At 40.0% G+C, this 27,808-nt stretch overlaps 1 protein-coding gene across 5 annotated transcripts in view; it reads left to right on the top strand.

Annotated features, from left to right (window-relative positions):
* LOC140186954 (voltage-dependent calcium channel subunit alpha-2/delta-1) overlaps positions 1-27,808 on the top strand; it is a 747,581-nt gene that overhangs the window by 457,423 nt on the left and 262,350 nt on the right. For all 5 annotated transcript variants that reach the window (XM_072241811.1, XM_072241809.1, XM_072241810.1 and 2 more), the window contains 3 exons: positions 9,987-10,056; positions 19,592-19,642; positions 19,745-19,844. In XM_072241811.1, coding sequence (XP_072097912.1) covers positions 9,987-10,056; positions 19,592-19,642; positions 19,745-19,844 — 221 coding nt within the window. The remainder of the gene's footprint in view (positions 1-9,986; positions 10,057-19,591; positions 19,643-19,744; positions 19,845-27,808) is intronic.

Below are 27,808 nucleotides of genomic sequence, written 5' to 3'. Positions count from 1 at the left end.
GAGAGGGTGGTGCAAGTGTGGAGCAAGCTGTCAGCGGAAGTGGTAGATATGGGTTCAATTGTAAAATTGAAAAAAGGTTTGTATGGGTACATGGATGAGAGGGGTGTGGAAGGCCATGGTTGGGTGCAGATAGATGGGACTAAGCAGAAAACCAGACCAGCATGGACTGGATGGGCTGAACAGCCTGCTTCTGTGCTGTATCGCTTCATGACTCCGTACATTCCTTTCTCCCTGGAAGATGTAGATTAACAAAGCCTTGTGTTTACTCATTTTTCTCACTTGGGGAGAGAGTGTTCCATTATTTGCAGTGCCTTTGAAGTTTTGCCCGCTTCTCTTTTCTTCCATCTGTGTTTCCTCCTGCATGATAATGGCTCACACAGAGATGCCACGGGACTGGCGTACTGGTCTGGAGAGGCCCTGATTGAGGTATGTGGATACCAGAATCTTATCTTCAAGGCTGAACGTCAAGAGAAAAATATTGTGTCAGTACTACCTTTTTGCATCTGCCACACAAACTTTCATTTCCCTTTCAGTTCAACAGTCCCAACCCCACAATCCCCATGGCTCAGCTGATGATTATAAACTACTGCCATGTATGTCTCAGTCCTTCTTTTTGCAGATGAACTTTGGAAACTTGAGGCTGTGGCATTCTGAAGTGTCATTTGAAAAACATGCTGGCAATTTTTGTTCTTGTGATTTGTGTCCAGGCTGGTGGACATGGCTTTTGTTGCTGGCCAGTGAAATAATATACCTTGAGTTAAAACTGGAAAAGTGCCAAAAATTGAATGGAATTTCAAGGCTATTATTCTTAGAAAAACTTGTGTAGGCGCAAGACACAAAGATCGAACCTTATTCCATAGAGATAAAATGTCAGATCTGTTTTCTCCAAGCTTATACACTGCTTGCAAATTCTTTCCTCTTGGGTTGTTTTACTGAACATGATTTGCATTTTGCCAAACTTGTTTGATGAATCAGAGAGAGTGAATGCCTGTCACTCCGAATCCATCAGTTAAGGATTCAGTTTAAGTTCAATTTCTTTAGACTGTCTGCAAATGTATAAGAGTGACATCCCAGCATGTGCTGCTATCAGAATACAGAATCAGAATAGTAGCAATGAAATGTTTACAGAGATGGGTTGTCAATATATTTATTACACCTACTGTTTCCAATCTCTAGGAGAGTACAGAATGAGTTGAAAAATTGAAGATAAGTCAGAGAATCATGCAGCACAGAAAAAGACCCATTAAGTCCACGCTGTCCCAATGTGAGCTAATTTGGTTATAATCACTCTTGGCTCTTATCCTATTGCCTTGTGCATTACTGTTCTTCACAAGCTCATCTGGGTACTTTTTAGTTTTGATGAGGGTTTCTGTCTCCACCACAATTTCAAGTGGTGAATTGCGGATTCGTCTAGCTCACAGATAATTTTCTTAACCTATTCTGCAGTTGAGTCTCTGGTTACTGATCCGCAGGAGAATGGGGTCCATCTTGTCCACCAGTCTAGTACTCTCATTTTATATTCCTCAATGTCGTCAATGATGTTCAGATGAAAACAACCCAGCAGTCTCTCTGTAATGCCAACATTTTTGTAATTCCTGTGAGAACTCAGTGGCTCGAGCAGTACCTGTGGCGGTAATGGGATAGCCGATAATTTGAGACCCTGCATCGTGATTGAAAGTAGAGAAGGAAGATGTAAAGTGGTGATCAGTATAAAGAGGTGTGAGACGAGTAAACTGGAAACTTTAAACTGATTTTTGAGATGAATGGTATCTATAATCCTATCCCCTTGTATTAAAAAACAATTTGTCAATTTTCCTGTGAAAAGTCCTGGCAAAACCTACATGCGTTCTCAGTCAAAGTTTGTTTGGCCAGTTATCAAGGGTTGAGAGGAGCTTCTGGTGAATCATTATCACTGAGTACTCCTTTAAATGTCAACCTTATTCATTCTCCTGGTAATCATGTAACATCTAAGATTTGTGAGGATTTCTCTCTTAGCTAGCCAGTTAGGTAAATCATCAGAGTGGGTATAAAAGTCATTCTTAAATAAAAGTTCAATGATACATGTTTTCTATAAACTTCCTGATCTGTCCCATTCTATTTCCTATATGCTGCAAGGTATACATTGTACTTTCAGGAACCAAAAGGTAGCATCCTCCTTCAGGTGAATTTTGAATGCTGCCAAGTTCAGCATAAGCTATACCTTGTACTTGAAAAATACAACTGATACAGACAGTTTCTTCATGTTCTTGATCTTTGATCTAGCTTTGTCTTTCATAGCCGCTCAACTTAAACAAATTTGGTACTTGTCCCGGAGTAATTAGAAGAAGGATTTCTTCTTTACTTTCACTAGTTCTCTATCTAACTTCACATATCCCTCTCACCTTGAACTTTGCCCCAGTGTGAGCAGATTAGTTTTGAATCTCACTGTACCATCTGAACCTCTAATGATGCAGCACTGGTGAGAATTCTTACTCACACTCTCTTGCCTTCAACATTCATGGGTAGTTATGGATGGATAATAAATTTCTGGGATTGCAGCAAAGTTGAAAACTGGTTCAATAAGTGGAAAAAAATGCAATATATTTAGGTCACCATATTCTTTATGTTGATCCTTTACAGTTTTACATAGTGGGCTTTGCACTGCTTGACGTTAAGATTCCCATAACCTTGCTTTGCTTTTTAGCTGATATGCACAAAGCTGCTGAATTCCCCGTTCCAGACTGCAGAGTACGTGCCGAAGGGCGCACTGAAGCTTGGTGCAGACACTGCAGGGGAAGGACCACGTTGTACGGCTCTTCTGCTGCTGGAGGGGGAGGGACTAGATCGAGTGAGGAAGCCTCTCAATTATAAGGCCATGAGACCAAAAGACATAGGAGCAGAATTAAGCCATTCGGCCCATCGAGTCTGCTCCGCCATTCCATCATGGCTTATTTTTTATTCCTCTCAACCACATTCTCCTGCCTTCTCCAAGTAACCTTGGATGCTCTGATTAATCAAGAACCTGTCAACCACCTCCTTTAACACACCCAATTGACTTGGCCGTCTTTGGCAATGAATTCCACAGATACACCACCCTCTGACTAACGAAAATTTTCCTCATCTGTGTTCTACATGGTCGTCCTTCTGTTCTGAGGCTGTGCTCTCTGGTCCTAGACTCGCCCACTATAGGAAACAACTTCCCCACATCTGTTCTATCTAGGCCTTTCAATATTGGATAGGTTTCAATGAGATTCTTCCCCCCCCCCCACCGCCCCCATTCTTCTAAATTCCTGTCAGTATTTGCTCAGAGTCATCAAATGCTCCTCATATGCTAAACCTTTCATTCCTGAAATTGTCTTCATGAACCTCCTCTGGACTCTCTCCAATGCCAGGACATCTTAGATAAGGGGCCCAAAACTGCTCACATTACTCCGTTCTGAATTTTCTCCCCATTTATAAGTAGTCCAAGCCTTTATTCCTTCTACCTAAGTGCATGACCATGCACTTCCCTGCACTACATTCCATCTGCCACTTCTTTGCCCATTCTCCCAATCTGTCTAAGTTTCTTTGCAGACTCCATGCTTCTTCAACACTACCTGCCCCTCCACCTATTTTCATAACATTTGCAAACTTGACTGCAAAGTCATTAAATCCTTCCTCCATATCATTGACATATAATGTGAAAGGAAGCAGTCCCAACAGTGACTCCTGTGACACACAGTAGTCGCTGGTAGCCAACCAGAAAAGGCCCCCTTTATTCTGACTCTTTGCTTCTTGCCAGTCAGCCAATGCTCTATCTTTGCTCATATCTTTCCTGTAATATTATTGGCTCTTAACTTATTTATCAGCCTCATTGTCAAAGGCCTTCTGAAAACCCAAGTACACAACATCTGCTGATTCTCCTCTGTCTATCTTGCTTGTTATTTCTTCCAAGAATTCCAACAGATTTGTCCAGCAACCAAGGAAACCATGCCTACTTTGGCAATTTTTGTCATGTGCCTCTAAGTACCTGAAAACTTCGTCCTTAATAATATACTCCAACACTGTCTTTCCAACACTGAGGTCAGGCTAACTGGCCTATAATTTCTTTCCTTCTGCCTCCCTCCATTCTTAAAGAATGTAATGGCTTTTTCAATTTTCTAGTCCTCCAGAACCATTCCCAAATCTAGTGATTCTTGAATGATCATTACAAATGTGCCCACAATCTCTTTGGTACATTTTTCAGAATCGAGAGTGTAGTCTATCTGGCCTGGGTGCCTTAATTATCTTCAGACTTCTCAGCTTCCCAAGTACCTTCTCTTTAGTAATAGCAACTACACTCATTTCTGACCCCTCACACTCTTACATTTCTGGCATTCTGCTAGAGTCTTCCTCTGTGAAGGCTGACGCAAAATACCTATGAATTCATCTCTTTGTTCCCCCCCATTACTACCTATCCTACGTCATTTTCCGATATGCCCTCTTGTCCCTCTTTTACTCTTCATACAGTGGAAACTAAAACATTTTGTATTCTCTTTTATATTATTGGCTAGCTTAACTTCATATTTCATCTTTTCTCTCTTTATGACTTTTTAGTTGCCTTCTGTTGGATTCTTAAAGCTTCCCAATGCTCTAACTTCCCATTAATTGATGCTATATTATATGCCCTCTCTTTTGTTTTTATGCTGCCTTTCACTTCCCTTGTCAGTCACCTTTTCCTCATTCTCCCTTTTAACAAGAGTTTCCAATCATCTTTATGCCATGGACCCCAGTTTGGGAAACCCTACTTTAGAATACTTCTTCATCTTTGGAATGTATCTCTTGTGATTTGAGACATCCCTGACCCTGGCACCTGGGAGGCAACATGGCATCCAGATATCTCTTTCTCATCCACAGAATCTGCTGTCTGCTCCTCTAATTATGGAATCCCCTATCACTACTGAACTCCTCTTCTCCCTACTTCCCTTCTGAGCCACAGAGACAGACTCAGTGCCAGAGATCGGGTCATTGCAGCTACCCGCTGGTAGGTTGTCCCCCCAGCAGTATCCAAAGCAGTAAACTTATTATTGAGGGGAATGGCCTCAGGGATATTCTGCACTGGCTGCATATTCTCTTTACCTCTCCTGACAGTCATCCCGGTACCTACCTCCTACAACTTAGGGAGGAATACCTTCCTGTGGTTCTTATCTATCACCTCCTCATTTTCCGTATGAGCTCCTGTATGAACTGCAACTCCAGTTCCTTAACCCAGTTTCTTAGGAGTTTCACCTTGTGCTGGTGTGGTTATCAGAGAGACTACACGTCTCCCAGACTTCCACATCTTACATAGGAAACATACTTCTATCTCTGGACCCATTCTCAGCACATGAGCTATGTACTAACAGGGGGAAAAAAAATAGGAACTTACTTAAACCTCTGCCTCTGCTTGCTGAAGTCTGTTAAGCCAAAGCCTGACCACTCTAACACTGTCCACTCACACATTAGCCGCTCCACTTAGACCTTACTACTTTTTATTGAGCCCCAGGTGAAGGCCTGATAGATCATTATGATTGCAGCCCGCTGAAAAGTCCCGAAAGCACCTGAGCTCTTCTTTTTTTTCAAATTTTATTTCCAGAAATTTTTTTAACCCCGAACCCTTGTCAGTGTTAGAATTACATAAATCATAGCTTACAAAACATAAAATTATCCATAAAGTAAAAACAAACATGGCAGAAATAAATATCAATATAATAACCATGCATGTCTATTTAGACCTCTAATAACAGAAAAGGCTGCCATTCAGCAATATCCTTCACCATTACATTCACCACTATTTCCCCCCCCCCCAGAAAACCTAAGTATTTGCTCCATTTTCGTGTATAAATTGTTTGTAAGACATATGTTCAAAAGCTACCACTTCGGCTATTTCTGTGACCCACTCCTGAAATGATGGTCTCCCCAAGTTCCTCCAAGTTCTAAGTATAATTAGTCTTCCTACCATTATACTTATCTGGATCCAATTTTGACAGTGTTCATCCCCAAGTAACTCAAGTGTGTCTCCCAAGACCAAAAGTTTAGGGCAGAAAGGGAGTTGAATACCTGAAATATGTATACCTGAATGTTGAATACCTGATTGTGTAGCCAAGTTTCCATCGAACTCAATATATAAGTTTGCTGATGACACAACAATTGTAGGCCGTATCTCGGGTAATGATGAGTTTGAGTACAGAGAGGAAATTGAGAACCTGGTGGCATGGGGCGAAGACGATAACCTGTCCCTCAACGTCAGCAAGACGAAGGAATTGGTTGTTGACTTCAGAAGGAGTAGCGGACCGCACGGCCCAATTTACATCGGTGGTGCACAAGTGGAACAGGTCAAAAGCTATAAGTTCCTCGGGGTCAATATCACAAATGACCTGACTTGGTCCAACCAAGCAGAGTTCACTACCAAGAAGGCCCACCAGCGCCTTTACTTCCTGAGAAAACTAAAGAAATTTGGCCTGTCCCCTAAAACCCTCACTAATTTGTATAGATGCACCGTAGAAAGCATTCTTCTAGGGTGCATCACAACCTGGTATGGAAGTTGTCCTGTCCAAGACTGGAAGAAGCTGCAGAAGATCATGAACACAGCACAGCACATCACACAAACCAATCTTCCGTCCTTGGACTCACTTTACACCGCATGCTGTCGGAGCAGTGCTGCCAGGATAATCAAAGACACAACCCACCCAGCCAACACACTTTTCGTCCCTCTTCCCTCCGGGAGAAGGTTTAGGAGCTTAAAGACTCCTGTGACCAGATTTGGGAACAGCTTCTTTCCAACTGTGATAAGACTGCTGAACAGATCCTGACCCGGATCTGGGCTGTACCCTCCAAATATCTGGACCTGCCTCTTGGTTTTTTTGCACTACCTTACTTCCCAGTTTTCTATTTTCTATATATGATTTATAATTTAAATTTTTAATATTTACTAATTTTAACTATTTTTAATATTTTTATTATTTGTAGTCCAGGGAGTGTGAAGCACAGAATCAAATATCGCTGTGATGATTGTACGTTCTAGTACCAATTGTTTGGAGACAATAAAGTATAAAGCATCATAATCCAAAATTCTTGAATTCTGGGACAGGACCAGGGAGCATGTACTAAGTGCCCTTTATCTGCCTCATAGCGCCAGTTGTCAGGGGTGTTTTTCAACCCTAATCTATGTCACCTTGCTGGAGTCCAATAGAAATGGTGTAGGATCTTAAACTGAATAAGGCGCAGCCTCCGATCTCTTGACATTGTTTTGACATGTTTGCAAATTTTGTCCCGCTCTTTTGTCTCAAAAGTCACACTCAGGTCTTTTTCCCATGCTCTTTTAAGACCCAACAGAACTTTGTCCCCGGAGATTTGTGTTAACGCTGAATAATAAGTTGAAGCTTCGTGACCTTTACTATATGCAGCCAGTACAGTAGACAGTATCGAAGCATCTTGTGGGGGTTGCTGTGTAGAACCAAAAGTTGTATGTAGCAAGTGGGGCAGATGAAGTTATCTCCAAAATTGTGACCTAGAGATATCATACTGTTGGATTAATTGATTAAAAGATTTTAAACTATCACCATTATGAAGGTCTCCCAATTTAATTATGCCTTTCCCTTGCCACTCCCTCCAGAAGAAAGGGGACTTATCAATACACAACTTTGAATTCATCCAGATACTCGAGGCTTCATTCAAATATGGATTAAATTTAAATAATCCGGCTATTTTATTCTAGAACAAATGCATATGCGATATAATTGGGTGACACCTTGCCTCAGGAGGTAACTTGATGGACAAGCATTGTAATGGACGGATGGGAGGAAGAACAGAACACTCAATACGATACCAAGGAGGCGCTCTCTCTGGAGGAAGAGACCAACGTGCTAAATGTTTAAGAGTAAAGGCATAGTAATAGTATATTAACTTTGGCAAACCCAAGCCCCCCCCCCTTCCAACTGGCAATTGTAATTGTTAAAGTTTAAGTGTGGGCGTTTACCATTTCAAATAAAAACCTTAGTTATTTTATCAAACTGCTTAAAATATGTTAATGGGATTTGCACTGGTAACGATTGGAACAGATAATTAATCTTTGGAATGCTATTCATCTTTAAGGCATTCACTTTTCCCGACATTGACAAATACAGTGATGACCATCTGTCTGCTTCACATGAAATTCTCTGCAATAATGGATCAAAATTTACCTTCACTAAATCCTTCAATTGAGGGGGGATAGTTAATACCTAAATATCATATACCCTTCTTTGGCCAGTGAAATTGGCCTGGGTGAAAAGCCTCATTGTACATATTCAGCAGTCGTGGAGCTAGCTGCTCTGCATAGCATTTAAAAAATTCCACTGTAAATCCATCTGGGCCGGGAGTTTTCCCAGCTGGTAAGGTCTTAATCACTGATATAATTTCTTCCAATGTTATAACGGAGTCAAGGTATTGTTATTCTTTCGTCAACTTAGGTAACCCTAATGGCCTCAGAAAGCAATCAATTTCTTCCTCACTGGAGTTGGAGGTTGATGTATATAGGACCTGAGCTCTTTTTAAACCTTATGCTGTGTCACTAATGAATGACCTCTCATGCTGATTGCAGCCGGTCGATATTTAAGATAATATACTTATTGTAATCGTATGCCACCGCAAGGGGTCGCATATGTGGCAATAGTGCTTTTGCATAGGAATGTTATATATCTATATACACACACAAAACTTTTGATAGATGTTCCCATTAGCACAATTATGGCAAATAGTCTCCATAGTCTCTTTAATTTGCTCAATGTTATGAACTGGCACTGCTCTCAGCCCCCCCCTTCATTGGGTTCATCACTCCTCCTGCATGTATTGATCAGCTGAGCCTCAGCTGTGAAAATTTTGAGCCATTCCAGGGTGTTGTTACTTGACTGACAATTCCATTGCCTGGGCAATATCAGAGGTTTCATAGTGGTTCAGTTTTTTTCTCACTTGGCGGTTTCGAGATCATGTATTGGGAGTTCTCTAAATGTTGTGATCCTGCAATAAGACCCCTCATACTCTGTGTTTGGCAGGTCATCTCAAATGGGCAGCAAAGTTGCAACCCTTTCATGAGAGTACTGATTCTGACTGCTAAAATGTTCCATTAAACTTTGGGATGCTGCTGTTCAGGAATAAGGAAGTACTTGAAGGCAAAATATTTACAGAGATTTGGATAAAGTAGGGCAGTGGGTTGTGGAGAGATGCAGACGGGAGAAAGGCCATTCTGTCCACCAAGTCCATGCTGACCTGTGCACATCCATCCGCATTAATCCCATCTTCCAGTACTTGACCCATAGATTTTAACTGGATAACTTTACCAAGGATCTGTCATCTGGCCTCTGTGTAACTCTGAACAAACCAGCATTGTTGGGTCTTAATTGCCTCCTCTCCTTCACTCCATACGCTAATCCTGTTTGCCTACATTAGGACAATATCCTTCGATACCCTGCGTACTTATGTGTGTGTCTAAATACCTATTAAACAGAAGAAGTACAGCTGATTCCATCACCATTTCTGTCAGGGTATTCCAGATGTTAACCACCAAAATGCAGAATAATTAGAGATGACCAATAAGTGGACAATACGATTGCCATAACTCAGTTAACTATCATCTACATCAATATTCATCTACACAGAGACAAAAGTGGAAGGAGCAATTAATTCCTCCTCGCTAATTTTTCCATCTATTCCAGAGCAATGCGGCAACCCTAATCAGAGTCAATTTTGTAATTTTTTTGTGCTGGCAAATAACCATTATCAACTGTCTGAAGTGTGTAATTAATAACGAAGTAACCCAACTGACCTAAAAGCTCTTTAACTACAAGAGTAACTCAGATATTTCATTTACTATGGGAGCATTTGGCCATGGGTTATGGATTATGCACAAATGAATATAAATCCCTAGTTTCATCAGGTATTGTGAAGCTGGATTCTTTGTTGAATTCTTTGAACTTGTTGGAACTGATTTAATCGATACTTTCACCACATCCAGCCTTCTGTTTTCCTTTCAGCATCTCCATGGGTGGATCTAACAAAAACTGCCAACAGGATTGATCTGTATGATGTTCGAAGAAGACCCTGGTGAGTGTGACTGGTATCAGAAATTCATACATTCGCATAGCTTTCAGCACTCCTCAATCCTTAATATATATTTACAATAAAGCATCGAGGGAATGAAAAGAACCTTGTACTTATTTAGGTGCCTTAAGGAAGATTATTAATGCCGATGGATGGCTATTATATTCAGTCATAAGCTTTGGTTCTCTCCAACCCAGCATTCATTTATTCAAGTCAGAACTGATTTCTGAGTGCTAATGAGCACCTTTGCTCAAACTTGCTTTGTGAATTTACTGGAGCAGTGCAGTAGAAAGCTGATTAACCAGTGTGTACTGATAAAGGCACATTACCAGGGTGTTGAAGGCTTACTCGCTGCGATGTAGAGCTTAGTCATTTGCTGTGCTTTTATTTGGTTTACTGAAAGTCTGTTTTGGGGAAGTGAAACAGCATAAAACGGGTGCTCAAATCAATTGTGTGGATTTTATTTAATCCTTTAATTGTCACACAACATTGATTGAATCACTATTCGAGCACTTCCAGTGTGGTCAATGTCTACATGCAACCTATGATAAAGCACCTTGCAATTTAGCATGGGAGGTGGCTGTTCAGTTCTCTCTGTGCAAAGCCATGTCAGCTGAGCTGGTGGTGAGGAGCGTGCTTCGGTGTTCCTCAACAAAGGAGAATGAATTAGAGACAGTAGATGCAGAAACATGAAAGATTTTTTTTAATCTTTAAGAATAAAAGCAGCCTTGCACCATTCAATGCAAATTCTGTGTTGAGGCTGACAAAAAGATGCTGTTTTTGCATAGCTATCTGTAGAATAATGCACCTTTGGCAGCTTCTCTCATATTTCTACATTCATCTTTTGGCTGCTCCTTGTGCTGATAAAGATGTGTGCTTTAACCTTCCCGTGTTCTGATTCTTTGGACCATTATAACATCCTGAATGATGAGGATACGACTAACCTCTACAAAATTTATTAATGAGTTTCAGTTATAAAAATATTGCAAATATTGCCCCTCAAGTTGGGTCTTTATTCTTTGGAGTGTGGAAGGTTGAGGGGGGACTTGACAGAGGTATTTAAAATTATGAGGGGGATAGATAGAGTTGATGTGTATAGGCTTTTTCCATTGAGAGTGGGGGAGATTCAAACGAGGACATAAGTTGAGAGTTAAAGGGCAAAAGTTTAGGGGTAACATGAGGGGGAACTTCTTTACTCAGAGAGTGGTAGCTGTGTGGAACGAGCTTCCAGCAGAAGTGGTTGAGGCAGGTTTGATGTTGTTGTTTAAAGGTAAATTGGACAGCTATATGGACAGGAAAGGAGTGGAGGGTTATGGGCTGAGTGCGGGTTGGTGAGACTAGGTGAGGGTAAGAGTTTGGCACGGACTAGAAGGGCCGAGATGGCCTGTTTCCGTGCTGTAATTGTTATATGGTTATATGTGGTATTATTTTATCAAAATAGACTTTATTCATCATTAAAAAAGATACAAGATTAAATTGCACAATTCATTTTAATTCTTATATTCATAATCACTGTCTTAAGCAGTGTTTTTTTTACATTTCTTAAAACCAATAACACTTTTGCCACTCCTGCCCCCTGGGGTGGTTCATTACTACAATAATTCAGGAGCTTCCTCACCCAGCCTAGCCTTTCCCTCTCCAGTAACAGACAAACCCTATACTGTGGTCCTTCCCCACCAGACCCTTGCATTCTCCAGCTCCAAGTTGCAGCAATTAGCACACAGCTCAACTTCTCCCAGCACTTGTCAACCATCAGCAAGCCTAAATGAGCAACGGTGACTTTGCATTTTGTCTCCCACCTTTTGAGGATGTGCACAGCTGACTCGGCGTTATGGTAATATAAATCTCAAGACTTTGTAAATAACAAGATAATAACATAGACTTCAAAGAACTTTATGTTCAGCAGCTTATTAATATTGCATAAACTTCAGTTTGTGATCTCTTCCATTCAAGATACTTAATTGAAGCATTGAGGGGACATATATAAATTCTGCTGTTCAGCTTGACTTTCCACCACATGATCAGAATGCGAATTTGCCTCAGGGGAGGTTACAAGCAGGTGCAGTTGAGGCACTGGGAACCAGAATTAAACTGGTTTGGGGAGAGATTGACTGCCTTCCCTGAAGAAATTTCAAACAAAAGGGGACCCTCAATAGGATGATATAATAGAGGGAGGGAATAGATGACAGAGTTGAGGAGAAAATGCATGTTTTAGTATCAAATTGAAAATTTATAAATGGGATAATGAGTACAGTTGGTCAGTGGAATGTCCTGCATGCTGTTCTCCCAGTTACTGTGAGGTTTGTGTGGGTGGAATCGAAGACATGTACAGGCATCAACTATTAATTAATACATTGCTTGCAGCTCAGTGTGCTGAGAGTGTCAATCAAATATAATGAATAATACACATGTGCCGCCTGAGTCTAGTGTCTCCATGCCATAGTGTCATGTTCTGTGTCTCAAAGGTGCTCAATAGATTCTTTTTTTTTATTATTCTGCATTTCCACGAAACCTATAAGTGTTGCTGTAAATCTTATGCAAATTGCTGAAGAATTGGGAGCAGAATGCCTGACCTAGTCATTTTAATTGCAGTGTGTTGGAACACATTAGTATAGCTGCAGTGAAAAATATCACATTTAATTACAGTACTCAAATGTGGTTTTGAGTTATTTGATTAAACATCTGTTTTTAAACTATCTATATCTGAATTAATTTTGCTCCAATGGTTTTGGAAATTGGAATTTTCAGGCTGCTGAGTAGAATGCACAAACAAGGCAGTGAACCTCACTGGTGATAGCCTCTCCTGGCCATTAGCACTAATACTAAGTTAAATGTCTGGCACCGTACAAGATAGAAATGATAAACTGTAGAGTGTTACATGACGTTTGAGAAGTCACACTACCTATGAAATACTGTATTAGGGTTCAGAATATGTTCTGGATATGTTTTATATCTGAAAGAGGAGGGAAGCATTGGCTAACAGAGAGTTATCTTAAAAGCGCAAACACGAGGAAATCTGCAGATGCTGGAATTTCAAGCAGCACACATAAAAATTGCTGGTGAATGCAGCAGGCCAGGCAGCATCTCTAGGAAGAGGTACAGTCGACGTTTCGGGCTGAGACCCTTCGTCAGGACTAACTGAAAGAAGAGATAGTAAGAGATTTGAAAGTGGGGGTGGAGGGGGAGATTCGAAATGATCTTCTCCTATCACTTTGGATCTCCCTCTCTCCCTCCCACTTTCAAATCTCTTACTATCTCTTCTTTCAGTTAGTCCTGACTAAGGGTCTCAGCCGGAAACGTTGACTGTACCTCTTCCTAGAGATGCTGCCTGGTCTGCTGCATTCACCAGCAACTTTTACGTGCTTTACTCAGCTTAAAAGGATGACATTTTGGGAAGACTGGGAAGACTTGACTTTTACTCAATAGATAAGCTGTTCAGGAGTAATATTATTGCAAAAGGAGTTCACCCTAGAGAGAAAGATGCAATCTATCTGAATATTTTCTGAAGTTATTTTAGCATAGCTCTTGTTTAACCTCCACATGCTGTGTTACTTCGCAAATCTAGTTCACTCAATTGATGAAAGTGTAACTAATTTATTTTTCTTCACAATTCTCTTGGGCCACAACAGAGGTAGGGAGAGAGAGCGCGACTAAAAATAAATAATATAACAAATGCAAACTAAACTTGGTCTGATTTGAGGTCTCAGTCTAGGAGACACCTGGATATTGAGCATCACACAGAAAATGCTAGAGGAACTCAACAGGCCAGGCAACATCTAGGAAAAGAGTACAGTCAGTGCCTCGGCCCGAAACCCTTCAGCAGTCCTGTCCAGTCTGTGCTGCTCTGGATTTCCAGCATCTGCGGATTTACTCTTGTTTGTGACCTGGACACTGAAGCAGGTTTGATAACTCAGAGGAGGGGAGGGGGAACCCACTCAAATTTCCAGTGTCCAGATGTCTTCAGATGAATCTTTCCTTTGTTCACACATAGAGTGATGGGTGCATGGAATGCACTGCTGGCAGCAGTGGTGGAAGCGGATACAATAGAGTCTTTTAAGAGCCTCTTAAATAGGTACATGGAGCAAAGAAAAATAGAGGGCTATGCGCTAGGGAGATTCTAGGCAGTCCCTAGAGTACGTTACATGGTCAGTACAACATTGTGGGCCGAAGGGCCTGTAATGTGCTGTAGATTCCTATGTTGTATGTTCTGTGCCTCCCAGAACGAAACCTGAAATGTCCATGCAGTGGTGATCCCAGACCATGCAAAGCAGATAATTAAAACTTACTGCCATTACTTTTGTATGCACCTTAAGTTTTAATATATACAGAAATAAACTTTGGAATAAATTCTCTAAAGGCAAATTAGCACAGAAATCACCTTTTAGATATTGTGAGGGCTGGACAAAGTTGGCAATATATTCATTACTTTGATAGGGGAGCAAACTTAACTCAAGCAGTTTAATTAGTTATAAGTAAGTCTTGTTGCCAGACTTGTATCAAATAATAAACAATTATTTTAGACTTTGATCTGAAGGATATACTGTAATTATTTTCCGATATTACTCCTGGCTTCTGAATGCTATTTAAAGCCAGTTAAAAGATAAAGTGCAACTAAATGAGCAAAAGTTAAGAAAGGAGACCAATAATTAAAAGTGACTGACAAGACTAGTTTTATTTAAGTTGATCAGTTTCAGTCCTGTTGTTGACTGTAAGTACTCCCTGTACCTAATAAAGTGGCCACAAAGTGGATGTTTGTGGTCTTCTTCTGCTGTAGCCCATCCACTTTAAGGTTCAATGTGTTGTGCATTCAGGGTTGCTCTTCTGCACAGCACTGTTATAATGTGTGGTTTTGTAAGTTACCACCACCTTCCCGTCAGCTTGACTCAGTGTAGCCATTCTCCTCCCTCCTCTCTCATCAGCAAGGCATTTTCACCCTCATAACTGCTGCTCGTTGGATGCTTTTTGTTTCCCTCATCATTCTCTGCAAACTCCAGAGAACAGGAGATTGGCATTTTCTCAGATACTCAAACCACCCTGTCTGGCACCAACAATCATTCCACAGTCAAAGTCACATAGATCGTATTTCTTCCTCTTTCTGATGTTCGATCTGAACAACAACTGAACTCTTGGCCATGTCTGCATCCTTTTATACATTGAGTTGCTGCCGGATGATTGGCTAATTAGATATTTGCATTAACGAGCAAGTGTACAGGGTGTTCTAATAAAGTGTAACTACATTTATTTATTCAGAGATACAGTGCAGAACAGGCCCTTCTGGCCCTTTGAGTCTCGTTGCCCAGCAACCCCATATTTAACCCTAGCCAAATCTTAGGTCAATTTAAAATGACTAATTAACCTACTAACCAGTACGCCTTTGGACCAAGGAGGGACCCAGAACACCCGGAGGAAGTCCTGAGAGGACACACAGGCTCTTTACAGATGAACAGCACTTTGAACAACATAAGCACCATTACATTTCCCCTTACTGCTCACCGATAGCCTGCTCATTGATTGGCAGCTATGATTGTTTCCAAAAGGAGGTAGTTCAGGAAGTCAGGCATGGCTTCACATCGGTTAATTATCATCCTTCTGCACTGAAGTGTGGTGAAAGCAGGACTAATGTCAATCAAATATATTTGACATCAGAGGTTAGTCTTTTTTTCTGATAATGTAATTATCAAGGCATTGTAATGTATTAGATCTAATTTCAATTGTTGTTCAAATCCAAACTATATTTATATATCCTTAGAAAATTAATTTGGGTTCTTGAAATTCTTGACAGAATGGTGTGTGTTGATATGATACAGAAACTGGCAAATTTTACCGAAGATGTGACTAAGCATTGACAAGGTGGGGTGGGGTCAGAGCCTCTCCACTGAACAGACTATGTGACAGACACAGAGGCTGTCCATTAAGCTGTGTCCTCAGCTGGTTAGCAGCCTTCAATGTGGTTGACTGTGTCATCCTCCAGCAACACTCATCTTTACCTAGTTGCTCGAAATCACATCCGACTGCTTCCATTCTGCACCTATTCAGTCATAGGAAGGGAGTCGCCTGCAGAGACCCCCTTAGTATTACCTCAATGGTTCTATTCTTGACTTCCTCCTATTTCTTATCCGATGCATACCGTCCATCATCTGAATACGCATTCAGTTTTCCTTGTGCATTGAAACTCCCAGACACACCTCACCATCGTCTCTTTCAACCACTCAGCTACTTGGGGTTTGTCAGATTGCTTGTTTAATATCCCACTCTGGAAGTCCAGAACGTTTTCCCTGCTGAGTATTAGGAAGGCAACAGTTTCCAGCTTCAGAACTGACGCAAGTTCCAGTCCCTCACCGTTGAATCTGTTCCTTCTCCAGCAGTCCGTTTGCAACCTTGTTGCTTTTGTTAACATGAGATGCGTTGTGGTCCACGTATCTGCACTCCCTCTGTGAATGTGGTTAATAGAGTCACCTGACTCTGCCTCAGCTCAGCTCATCTGCTGACAATACCCTCATTCATGCTTTTGTTGCCTCTAGCCTCGAATATTCCAAGTCACTTTTGGCTTTTCCCCCACGCTTTATTCACTGTAGACTGAGGTCGTCCAAAACCCTGCAGGTAACATTAAAAAAAACACCATGATCAGCTTCCTGCTCCTGCCCCCCAGAGGCTGTTCTGCCCTTCAGTAAGATCAATTCTCTCATCCATCATCTCTGTGTTTCCTGTCTGCATTGTATTGATTCTAGATTTACATTCAACATCATACCTCTCTCAAATGCTTTGCCCTTCTCTGCCTTTGTCATCTCCTTCACTCCTATAACCATATAAAAGGTTACAGAGATTGCAGCACCTGACATAACTGTCTGCTTTTCTCCTTTAATGACTTCTTGATCCCTGATAATCCCTAATAATTCTTGATAATTGCTGACTATTACTAACTGTGCTTTTAACTGCTGGATATGAAGCTCTGAACCCCCTTTCCTTACCTTCCTACTTTTGAAGTTCTCATCAGAAAATACTTTGCCCATTTTCGAAGGTGGCCTGGTGTCAAGTTTTGATTAATTTCTCTTCTGCCAGTGGTTGTTTGTGGAGCCCAGGGTGCTGTCAAAATGGAGGTGCCTATTGCAGAAAATCCCAGCACGGGTATCAAAGCTTTTTTTTTGCAGTCATTTTTAGAGAGAGTGAAAATACTTTCTCCCTAGATAATTCCTCCAAGGTTGGCTCAGAATAATTTGCTTCTGCTCCCATTCCCTGGGATGAGACCAGTGTGGGACAGATGGACTGAGTTGCAGGTGGGTCAGGGGGTGTTTGATGGTACAGATGGGAAGGGATTTTGGGAGGAGGTACACTCCTTTTGCCGATATAGCGGGACTTCCTCTTGCAACTACGCGGTTCTCAGTGCCATTGGAATAACCCTCCATTTTAAGTGATCATAGACCAGGAATTTCCACACAGAACATTTTTTAATCCAAGTAAATTGAATCTATTTTTAAGGCACAGATTTTATACACTGTGGCCCCAGCCCTGACCCTTATGACCTCTGGATGTAGCCCAAATTTCAACCTGCCCTTCCCTCTGATAAAGTCTCAGTTCTGGCCCCATGCTCCGCCAACATAGCCCCTGGTCTGCGCCTTCACTCTTCCAGTGTAGGCCCAGCTCAGGCCTTACACCTGAGAGCACAGTGGGACGCAGTTTATATATGGTTACGGTGAAATCATCTTGAAAGGGAAGGGATAGACAGGACAATGACCACAAGCAAGCAAGTGGCTGGCATGCATTGTTCCAGACTTGATATGCAGTTACTGTGCCATGTTTTGCTAATCTCAAAGTAGGAATTTACATATTAAAATCCTTCACTTAATCAGAGATCACAAGTATTCTCCTGGGTTTTAAGTTTTCAGCAATTAAAACTTAACATTTCCTGTTCCCAATTTGAAGTATTATCATCAAGGTAAGCAAATTGGGAGATCTTTTAGCTTGCATCATGAATTTTACATCATGTATCTCAAAGTGTTACAATTAACAACAAAATTATAATTCTGTGTTCTTAATTTACAGACTCATTCTCATTCTAGATTTGCATGTGATATACAAATTATATTATTTAAGTTTACCAAGATCCCATTAAGAAAAATCAGCTTAAAAGACCTTAGTGATTTCATTACTGTTGCACAGATGCACATCAAGTCAAACTTGGTGGAAGTATTCATTTTAGGAAATTAAGATAGGTGCCAAGGGAACGAGAGGCATATCCTATATGCAGACACCAACAGAGACGAAGCTAGTTAAGGATCTTGGGTTAGAGCTTGTTTGCTCACAGTTGGCTTACACAAAAAAAACCTATTTGCAATCTAAATCTAAAGATCCATGTAATCCAGTATGTTAAAGTTTTGGAATCTCGTGCTAGTTTCATGAAGCAAAAATGTTGGACATACTCAATAGGTCAAGCCACATCTGTGAAATGAGAAACAATCATTGTTTTGGGTCTGTGACATATAAGAGAATTTCTTCAAGGTTGGAATTCACGTAAGAGAATGGTAGAGCTGCTAGTTAGTGTTATTGGATTTTCTTTCTTCCTCTTTCTCTTATTCATTATTATTGATCTGCATCCCAGTGTTCCAGTGAGCCATCCTCTGGTGTGTGTGTGTGTGTGTGTGTCCATTTGCATGCTTGTGGGGTTGCTTGTGTATGTGCAAGAGTGTGCACACACAGCTATGTGAATGTGTGTATGTGTGCTCGGTGGAGGCTTTGGGGTTCTAACGTTTTAACTGTCATTCATTCTTTGGGGCACTTCTCTGTTTTCGTGGATGTCTGCAAAGAAAAAGAATTTCAGGATGTATATTGTATACATTTCTCTGACATTAGATGTACCTATTGTTTGTGTATAATTGCATGTGTACGAGTTGTGTTAGTACGTGTGTGTGCATACGCACATGCTTGTGCATGAGTGTGTGTGTGTGTGTGTGTGCAGATATGTAAGTTCATTGCATGCTTGCATGAGTGTGTGTGTGTATGCCTGTACATGTGCATCTGTGTATGAATGTCTGTGTACATGAGTTTACATGTGTGCATGCGTCTAAATGTAGTTGTGCATCTGTATGTTCATGTAAGTATTTATTTATGAATACATGTGTGTGTGTACATGAATGCGTGTTTGTACATGTGGGTATAGGTACACAAGAGTATGCTTATGTGTGTGAGGGTGCACGTGTGCGTGTATGGTTACACTGAGCAGTTAGGTTTTGCTATTAATTACCAAGCTTGCAACGTAATCCAGCAAACTTTGGATTTGAATTAATAGAATAAATCCCCCTTTCAGAAGTTTGTAAGATTTTTTTTTAGAACTTTCCTTTTTAACTAATCAACCAGCTATCAAATTTATGAGACTCCATGCTCTTCCACTACTGACATAGTTACCTTATTACACCTTGTTAGCACTCCTCCACCCCACTGCCCACTTAACCCCAAACAGCAATATTATATTTAAAGTAATTTCTGCGCAGAATCCCCTGTTGTAGTGTTAGTGATGCATAACTTATTTGTTTAATTCCCTCAGGTACATTCAGGGTGCTGCTTCACCAAAGGACATGCTGATTCTTGTCGACGTGTAAGTATTGTACAAGCATTACAAAATATTTTGGATGCTATTTTCCTTGTGGAAATTAAATTATTTTCCCTTTTTTTGCTTTCTTTTCTCATTATAAAAAAGGAGTGGCAGTGTTAGTGGACTGACATTAAAACTAATTCGGACGTCGGTTTCTGAAATGCTGGAAACACTCTCCGATGATGACTATGTGAACGTGGTTTCGGTGAGTACTACAGTAATCAATTCAGTTGAATGGTCCATGTGGTAACCTGCTGTGGTATTTGTGGCTGGTGGTCCTTCACATGTCCAAAGTTTTTCTTGCCTCGTAATCCTAACATGGTAGTCACACTCAGAGACAGAAGATCATGGACTCACGGTTGGGCCTCACAACTGGTGTTCTAACACACATTAAAGGGTGCCACAACCCCCAGCTCTTGCCACCCAAATCCTTATCAGTACCTCAGGGATTGCAATTCAACAAAAGGCTGAAATTATGAAAATAGTTTCAGTATAAACTCTGCAAACAGCATATTTGATGGCATTGAAAATTCTTTATATATATGCAATTCTACACACAATTTTAAATTGAGTCAAAGCAGAATAAGAAACGTGTCATTAGCTGGAGTCAAACTGTGCTCTGTGGGAGATTGTAATTATATCCAATGTGTGAATCAGCTCGAGGGATAGCTCAGCAGTTTTGATTAAATAAAACATTTATTTTGAAGTAAATACATTTGAAAGATATTAGAGATTGAGTTAAATAGTTGTTTTTCTCTCATGTACACTTCAGCATCCCAAGAATCTCAAGAATATTATTAAAAATCTGGCTACTGAAAGGAAAGCTGAGTGCCATTCAGGTTAAACAATGGCTTGCAGTCAGTATGAATGTAAAATGATGGTGCCTGCCATTGATAGAATATTTTTCCCACCATTCAACCTATGTAATGCAGCAGTTACATGGAATGTCATCTTTTAGAAGCTATCCTTTAATTTTCCAGTTAACTAGATGATGTTAGTTAATTGTAACACACACAAAATGCTGGAGGAATTGACATTTTTGTCCAAGACCTGAAACACCAACTGTTTATTCCTCTCCATAGATGCTGCCTGACCTGCTGAGTTCCTTCAGCATTTTACGTGTGTTACCCCGGATTTCCAGCATCTGCAGGATCTCTTGTGTTTATTTGTTATTTGTATACTTTTCATTAATTTATTACAGGACAATGAACGTGTGTCTAAGCTAACAGAATGCTGGGTAATTGTCACAAATGGTAGAGAATTATGGGGGGAAATAAAGATTTCCACTTATTTCTTATAGATGGCTGGAAGGGCATTTCACTGAGCAATATCATGAGCACATAAACATTTAGTAGTTTCCAGAAATAATTTAAAAAAATGGATGTTTTATCAATTGAATTTACACTACGCAAAAGAGCAGGATATATCAAATGAATGATATTTGCATTATGATATTTGACTCTTTCACATTTAGTTTGCCATTTGACAGGAAACTACTCTTAAAATTTGCCTTATTCAGCTTTCCTTAGTGGTTTACAGCAAAACTGCAGTAAATGCTTTGCTTCTTATGGAAATTCATGCAACTTGCATAATGGAATATTGAAATGTCGATTTGCCTTGTTGACACGCTTGATTCAGTTTCGTCCCTCAGATAAAAATGTTTAAGTATTATGTCTTTGGTTTGTTTTTATGGACAAAAAGTGATAAAAGTATGTCCTTTCAGGTAAAATGGCATTTAAGTAGTTAGCATTTGCATATTTAATCACCAGCTAAAATGGTTTAATGTGATAACTAGTAATTTCTTTTTATGTAGTAAAGCTTCAGATCATTTGATAAAACACAATTTTCAGGTGATCTATAATCTTCTTCTCCTCTGGGTTATCGATAGTTGTTTCATTTCTTCATAGCTGATTTTGTTTCCACCCCTTGGTACAATAAGACATGTGTTGCCTCACATTCTCCATCGCTTTTGTAGCTTAAGATACTTCCACTGCAGGTAAAGTGCCATGGGTTGAAACTTGATCAATAGATTTAGATAAAACCCTGAAATGCTACAATTTCTGAATTTAATATGATCTCAGCTTTTTTTTTAAAAAGATGGAAAATAAATTGATATTTTTAGTACTCAGCTTCAGTAGAACTTTTGCAAAACTAGTATCAATTAATTTTCTATAGTTGCTCTGTTTTATTGTGTCCGGCAAGATCATTTCCCATGCATCTGTGGTGTTATATCTCATTGCAGATAATAATTTATTTGATTATTGAATGAGAATGCAATTAGATTATGAAGACACGTAGTCCTCTTTTATTGTCATTTAGTAATGCATGCATTAAGAAATGATACATTATTTCCTCCGGTGTGATATCACAAAACACAGGACAGACCAAGACTGAAAAAACTGACAAAACCACATAATTATAACATATAGTTACAAACAGTGCAACAATACCATAACTTGATGAAGAAGTCCATGAGCACAGTAAAGTTCAAAGTTTCTCAAATGTCCCATGTCTCATGCAGACGGGAGAAGGAAGAAAAACTCTCCCTGCTATGTCGACCACAATCCGACTCTGAGTCATCCAAAAACTTTGAGCTCTGATCAGCTCTCCGACATCGAGTACTGAGCGCCATCTCTGTCCGAACGATTCGACCTCCTTCTCGGTCGCCAAAAGCAGGCAAGGCCGGGGATTTTGAGGCCTACCCTCCGAAAGATTCCCGACCACACAGTAACGACAGCAGCGGACGGGCGTTTCAGAAATTTCTCCAGATGTTCCTCTGTGCTTTCACGTCCATTCTCCATCAAATCTGAATTGTCCACGGCCCCTATTAACAGATACGAATACTTTCAAACTGAAGTACTGCGTCATCACATTGGATACATCTTTATACAAATTAGGTTAACAAGTACAGCCAAAATTTAATGAAGTATTTTACATGGAATGTACTGAAAGAATGGGGACAACAAACTCAAAATATTTACTGCTAGTAAGATAATGTAGAAATTAGTGTTAACAGAACTTAAAAGGCAGCACTGACTCTAAATCTAATAGTGAGAGGAATCATACAGAAACTGACATCCTTTATCACTCAGTAACAAGCAGTGAGAATAACTGATAGATGTAGATATCTAGAAAGAGAAAATGGCTTTTCTGTAACATATTTACTTCCTCACATTCACTTTGAAGTTTGGTGATGGCACTTCATGATGGAGAAATACAGTAAGCAGCTGGCACACAGCAAAGTACGAGCAGAAGATTTGTGCTTTTCGTGACAAAGGGTCCAGAAGAAATGTCCTTCTCTTACTCTAGTGATGCAGGGGAACACTGGTGTTCATCTGAGAGGACGGACAAAACACCATCCCATATCTTGCATGTGTTGATTTGGTAATTCAGTGGAACATGAACCCATAATCTTCTGATTCACAGGCAAAGATAAAGAAGCTTAACATTAAAAAGACCCAGGAATTAATGTTAATAAGAGTGCTAGGTTCTAATAAATTAGTCAGTTCAGTGACAAGTGGGCACAGTCAGATTAATAAATTAATACTGCTGTGAATTAAAAAAGTGATGGATGAAAGGACACTAGTTAATTAATACAACAGCATACAGCTGCAAATTACTGTAATTGAGAAGTGGGCTGTACTGACTGAATAAATACATCGAAATGGAGCACTGTCACTTTGATACGTGAATTGATTGACATACAGTGCAAGTTAGTTATTGGAGATATAAGTAAAATAAACATTTGGGTGATGATAATATTCAAATATTGTTCATTAAAATTAACAAAATATGGGGTGGATACTAGAAACCGTGAATGAACTCCTTTGATATCTTGGTGAGACAGAGAGGCTACCTTTGATATTGTGCTTTTAATTGGTACCTTTGTAGCAAGTTCTATTGATATCTTAGAGGAGCTTCTTTGATATGGTAATATCTTGGTGGGATTCCATTGATATATCTCCCTTTGGTTTTGCACCAACCCCTGAGTTGCATCTTATTTTTCCTTCTGCTTCACGATATCCGATAGGTCCTCAGCTGTGGCTGACTCATTTAGCGTTGCTCCCATGTCCTTGGGGGATTTAGCAGTACAGTGTGGAACAGGAGTCATGCTTGAGCTGACTTCGTTAGAAGGGTCCATGCTTCATAATCTAAATGTTCTCAATAGTCTGACTTCTTTTACCATTTCGTTTTGGCACTGGCCTAAGAACAACTTGTTTTATTAAAACTATGTTTTTTTAGATTGATATGGTGAAGTCTGGTCTCATATTCAATCTCACCAGTCTTACAGGTATAGTTTCAAATCCTACCAAATTTTCGTTACCTGGGAGATTGTGCAGTTACATATGAAGTAATGCAACTGTTGATAAGAGTGTGAGAACTTGCACCAATTCTATTTATGATGCAGAAACATAGCCGTGGTCCCTTGGATAACACATGAATAACTAAATTTGAGAAATATGTGCCGGTCACTGCAATTACCTGCTCATTTGGCAGTCTGGGAGGCAGCTGTTCAAACCTAGAACAAAATACAACAAAAACTCATTTGCCCAGCTCCCAAATTTTGGACACAGTATCTTAAACTGTTAACACACATCTAAGCAACTATAAGATCTGATTCTTTCATAACTTGAGCCAACACCCATCCACTTGTAGCAAGTTCAAAGGTTTATTCATGTTGTCTTCTCTTCTGTAGGATGCAGAAATAAGTCGGGTAAGGTGGTACTAATCCATTTCCTACCCCAGCTGCCATTGATGGTTGAGTCCAGACAGGGAGCCCCAGCAGGTTGTCTGACCATAAACTACCAGAGCTGAGGTTCATGTTGATTCCTGCACATCTGTTGTACTGGGCAAAAGTCTTAGGCACATATATATAGTTAGGATGCTCAAGACTTTTGCACAGTACTGTATTTGTCAACGTGGAGGGCAGAGCGAGTTTATAAGACTGGCAGGAGCAAAGGATGTTGGGTATGGTGGGGATGGGAGGGGTGTGGGGCAGGTGGCAGGGAAGGTTTGTGAGGGGCAGGGGGTGGTGCAGGTGAAGACACCAAGCATGGCTGTTTGATTCCGAGCAATTGGTTTCTTTGGCACAGCCCACTCCCTCCCTTCTCCCTTCCCCTTTTCCCAACCATGCTTCCTCCTCCTTGCCCCCTTCCCACTCTCAATCTACAGTAGAGACACAAAGCAGGATTATGTTTATCATCACTCACATATGTCATGACATTTGTTTTTGTTTGCATCATCAGTACAATGCACTACATAAGATTACTACAGTACTGTGAAAAGTTCTTAGGCATCCTAGCTATATATGTGTGTCCAAGATTTTTGCGCAGTACTGTAAATTCTAGCAAATACCACTACAAAACATGTTTATAGTAAGGCAGTTTCTTCTAAACTTATTTTCTTGAAGATCCAGCATCCCAATCTAACTCGCTATGATTCACTAATTCAGGATGAAGAAATAAACACATCTAAACTTATTTCTCCACTCACTTCCAATATTATTCAAAGCCTTGAGGTAAGCTGTTGTTTTTATTATAATAAACAACATCATTCTGAAATTTCCTGCTCAGTTAGGTTAAAATAATATTTAAATAGAAAATGCAGTTTGTTTACCCAAAGGATCATAAGAATGAGTGAGCCACAGCCTTGTAGAGAATTTGAATCAGGCCTGGTCAGTTATAGCAAGGACTTTGGAGCAGCTTGGATAAAAGGATGAAAGAACTATCAGTGTTGTTTTATTGCATTGATACCTACAATCTGACACTCCCCAACAGAAACATGGCAGCAACTTAGCCAGGGCTAGCTCCAAGTATATCCTCGCAAACAAGTGGCATGGCATATTAAGAGAAATATGGGTTATTTGTATGAGGGAGTAAGGATTAGAAAGATGTACCAACAAATTAAGAATGCTGGAGAAAAAACAACAAGGGGCAGAAATGCCAATGTGTATCAGTAGGCTGAGTGGTCTGCTACTCTGTAGCTTTCTCAATTTAATCCTTTGTCATTAATATGTAAAAATATCATTCTTTGACAGTTTGATTACAGAAATCCAACCATCTAGATAGCTCTTTATTAGGTTCCCTCATCAGTAAAGTGAAGATCCTGAGAATTGAAACTTGTTTCTGTTATTTGTACAAGTGATGCACATAGACAGCCGGTTGGTCGTTTCCAAGCTAGAGGATGAGTAGAATCTTTCTTTGGCTTCTAACCTAACTAGTATAGCCGGGTGATGTTTTCCTTTCCCTGCACTTGCTGGGCAACCAGACTAAAGCCATCCATTGGTTACAGATCAACAATACCTCAGAGACAACTGGTGTGTTTCATCTTCTGCACTTAGCTAAGGACAGTACTAATAGTGATGTAGAAGGGGCTTGCTTGCTGCTTTTCTGTCTAGTTAGTTGAATCAGACATGCCATGTGGCATTGGCGAAAAGACTACAGAGGTGACATAAGCCATGGTTTTGATGTTTGGATAATGACATCCTAATGCTCTTCTATAGCAAGGCTGCAGCATATTATATAGAATTAACTCTCTGCCTGTCTAGGACAAGGCAAAGTGGTTTAGATGTATTTAATTTTCATGGTTAAGAGTAATGGCATTGGATTTAGAGTACAGCTTTAGATTTAGAAAGAGGCTCGAGGGACTGAGCAGTATCAATACTGTAAGCTGAGAATGAAATGGGGTTATTGGCAAGCTTTTGGACCTCTAATGAGAGAAGGTGACTGATAGGTTCGGCTCTTGCCCCTCATTATTCCATGCTTCAATGGGAACGTGATAATTTATTTCTGTCTAGCTTTGCGATCTAGCCAGTTTAATGAGATTTCTTGCCAGAGCCATATACTGTATATTATTTTGTTCTCTGTGACAAAATTGGAAATTGTACTCTATGGTAGTTACTGTGAAAATGATGCCTGCCGTCACACTACATGAGTAACAGTTTCAGAACTGATGGTTTTATTGCTTCATTTTTGTTGTCAAATATTATTTCTTAGTTCTTGGCTGACTGCAACATTATAATCAGCAGTAATTTATTTTGAAACTACATGGCCAATAATTTATCAGAATGAAGTGTATCCTAGTAAATAACCACAGACCATTTCTTCTCGAAATGTCCATTGATCACCTTACCGTCATTAATCCTTTAGTGAAAACACTACTGAGCGCTTCTCGAGCATCTTAACAATCAGATTCAGCAGTGACAGCTATATGCCACAAAAACGGGGATAAACCAATGAACTGTCCATAGAATGAACAGTACATATTATTGAAAGATAAAAATAACATCTCCTCAAGTGACTTCAAGCGAGTAATTGTTAATGGTTACTGAGGTCTACTGTGGCAGGTTGGAGCTGCAGTCTCAAGATTTATAAGACCTTTAGAAATCATTCAAGACAGGTTAGTATTTTGAAATTTTTCTATGCTATGTGCCCCTCTGTTTTAATGCTAATTATGGTCACTTGAATGAGGTGGATCACAGCATTAATTATTTAGTGTGCACACTCTTACATCTGCATACTGAAAGGCAGCGTCCATTATTAAAAACCCCCAGCACCCAAGGCAAGCTCCATCTTGGGCACTAGCCTACAAAGTACCCAGGACATCTTTAGGGAGGTGTGCCTCAGAAAGGCAGTGTCCGTTATTAAAGACCCCCAGCTCCCAGGGCATGCCCTTTTCTCACTGTTATCATCAGGCAGGAGATACAGTAGCCTGAAGGCAGACACTCAGTGATTCGGGAACAGCTTCTTCCCCTCTGCCATCCGATTCCTAAATGGACATTGAAGCTTTGGACACTACCTCACTTTTTTTAATATATAGTATTTCTGTTTTTGAACATTTTTAAATAATCTATTCAATGTACATCATTGATTTACTTGTTTATTTATTATTATGTTTTATTTTATTTTATTTATTATTATTATTTTCTCTCTGCTAGATTATGTATTGCATTGAACTGCTGCTGCTAAGTTAATAAATTTCACGTCACATGCCGGTGATAATAAACCTGATTTTGATTCTGATTCTGAACAAGCTCCAGAATATGCTGATTAGCCATGATTCCCCAGTGATGATTTTAGAATGCTGCTTTCTCAAACTTTCAATCAAAGAAACAATCTCTAAAGTTTCATGCAGTACATAGCACTACATCAGCTGTAACTCATAACTGTA

The sequence above is a fragment of the Mobula birostris genome, chromosome 23, assembly GCF_030028105.1.
Source record: "Mobula birostris isolate sMobBir1 chromosome 23, sMobBir1.hap1, whole genome shotgun sequence".
Lineage (NCBI taxonomy): Eukaryota > Metazoa > Chordata > Chondrichthyes > Myliobatiformes > Myliobatidae > Mobula > Mobula birostris.
Note: the sequence above shows the minus strand (reverse complement) of the source record. Positions and strands in the feature narration are given on the sequence as shown.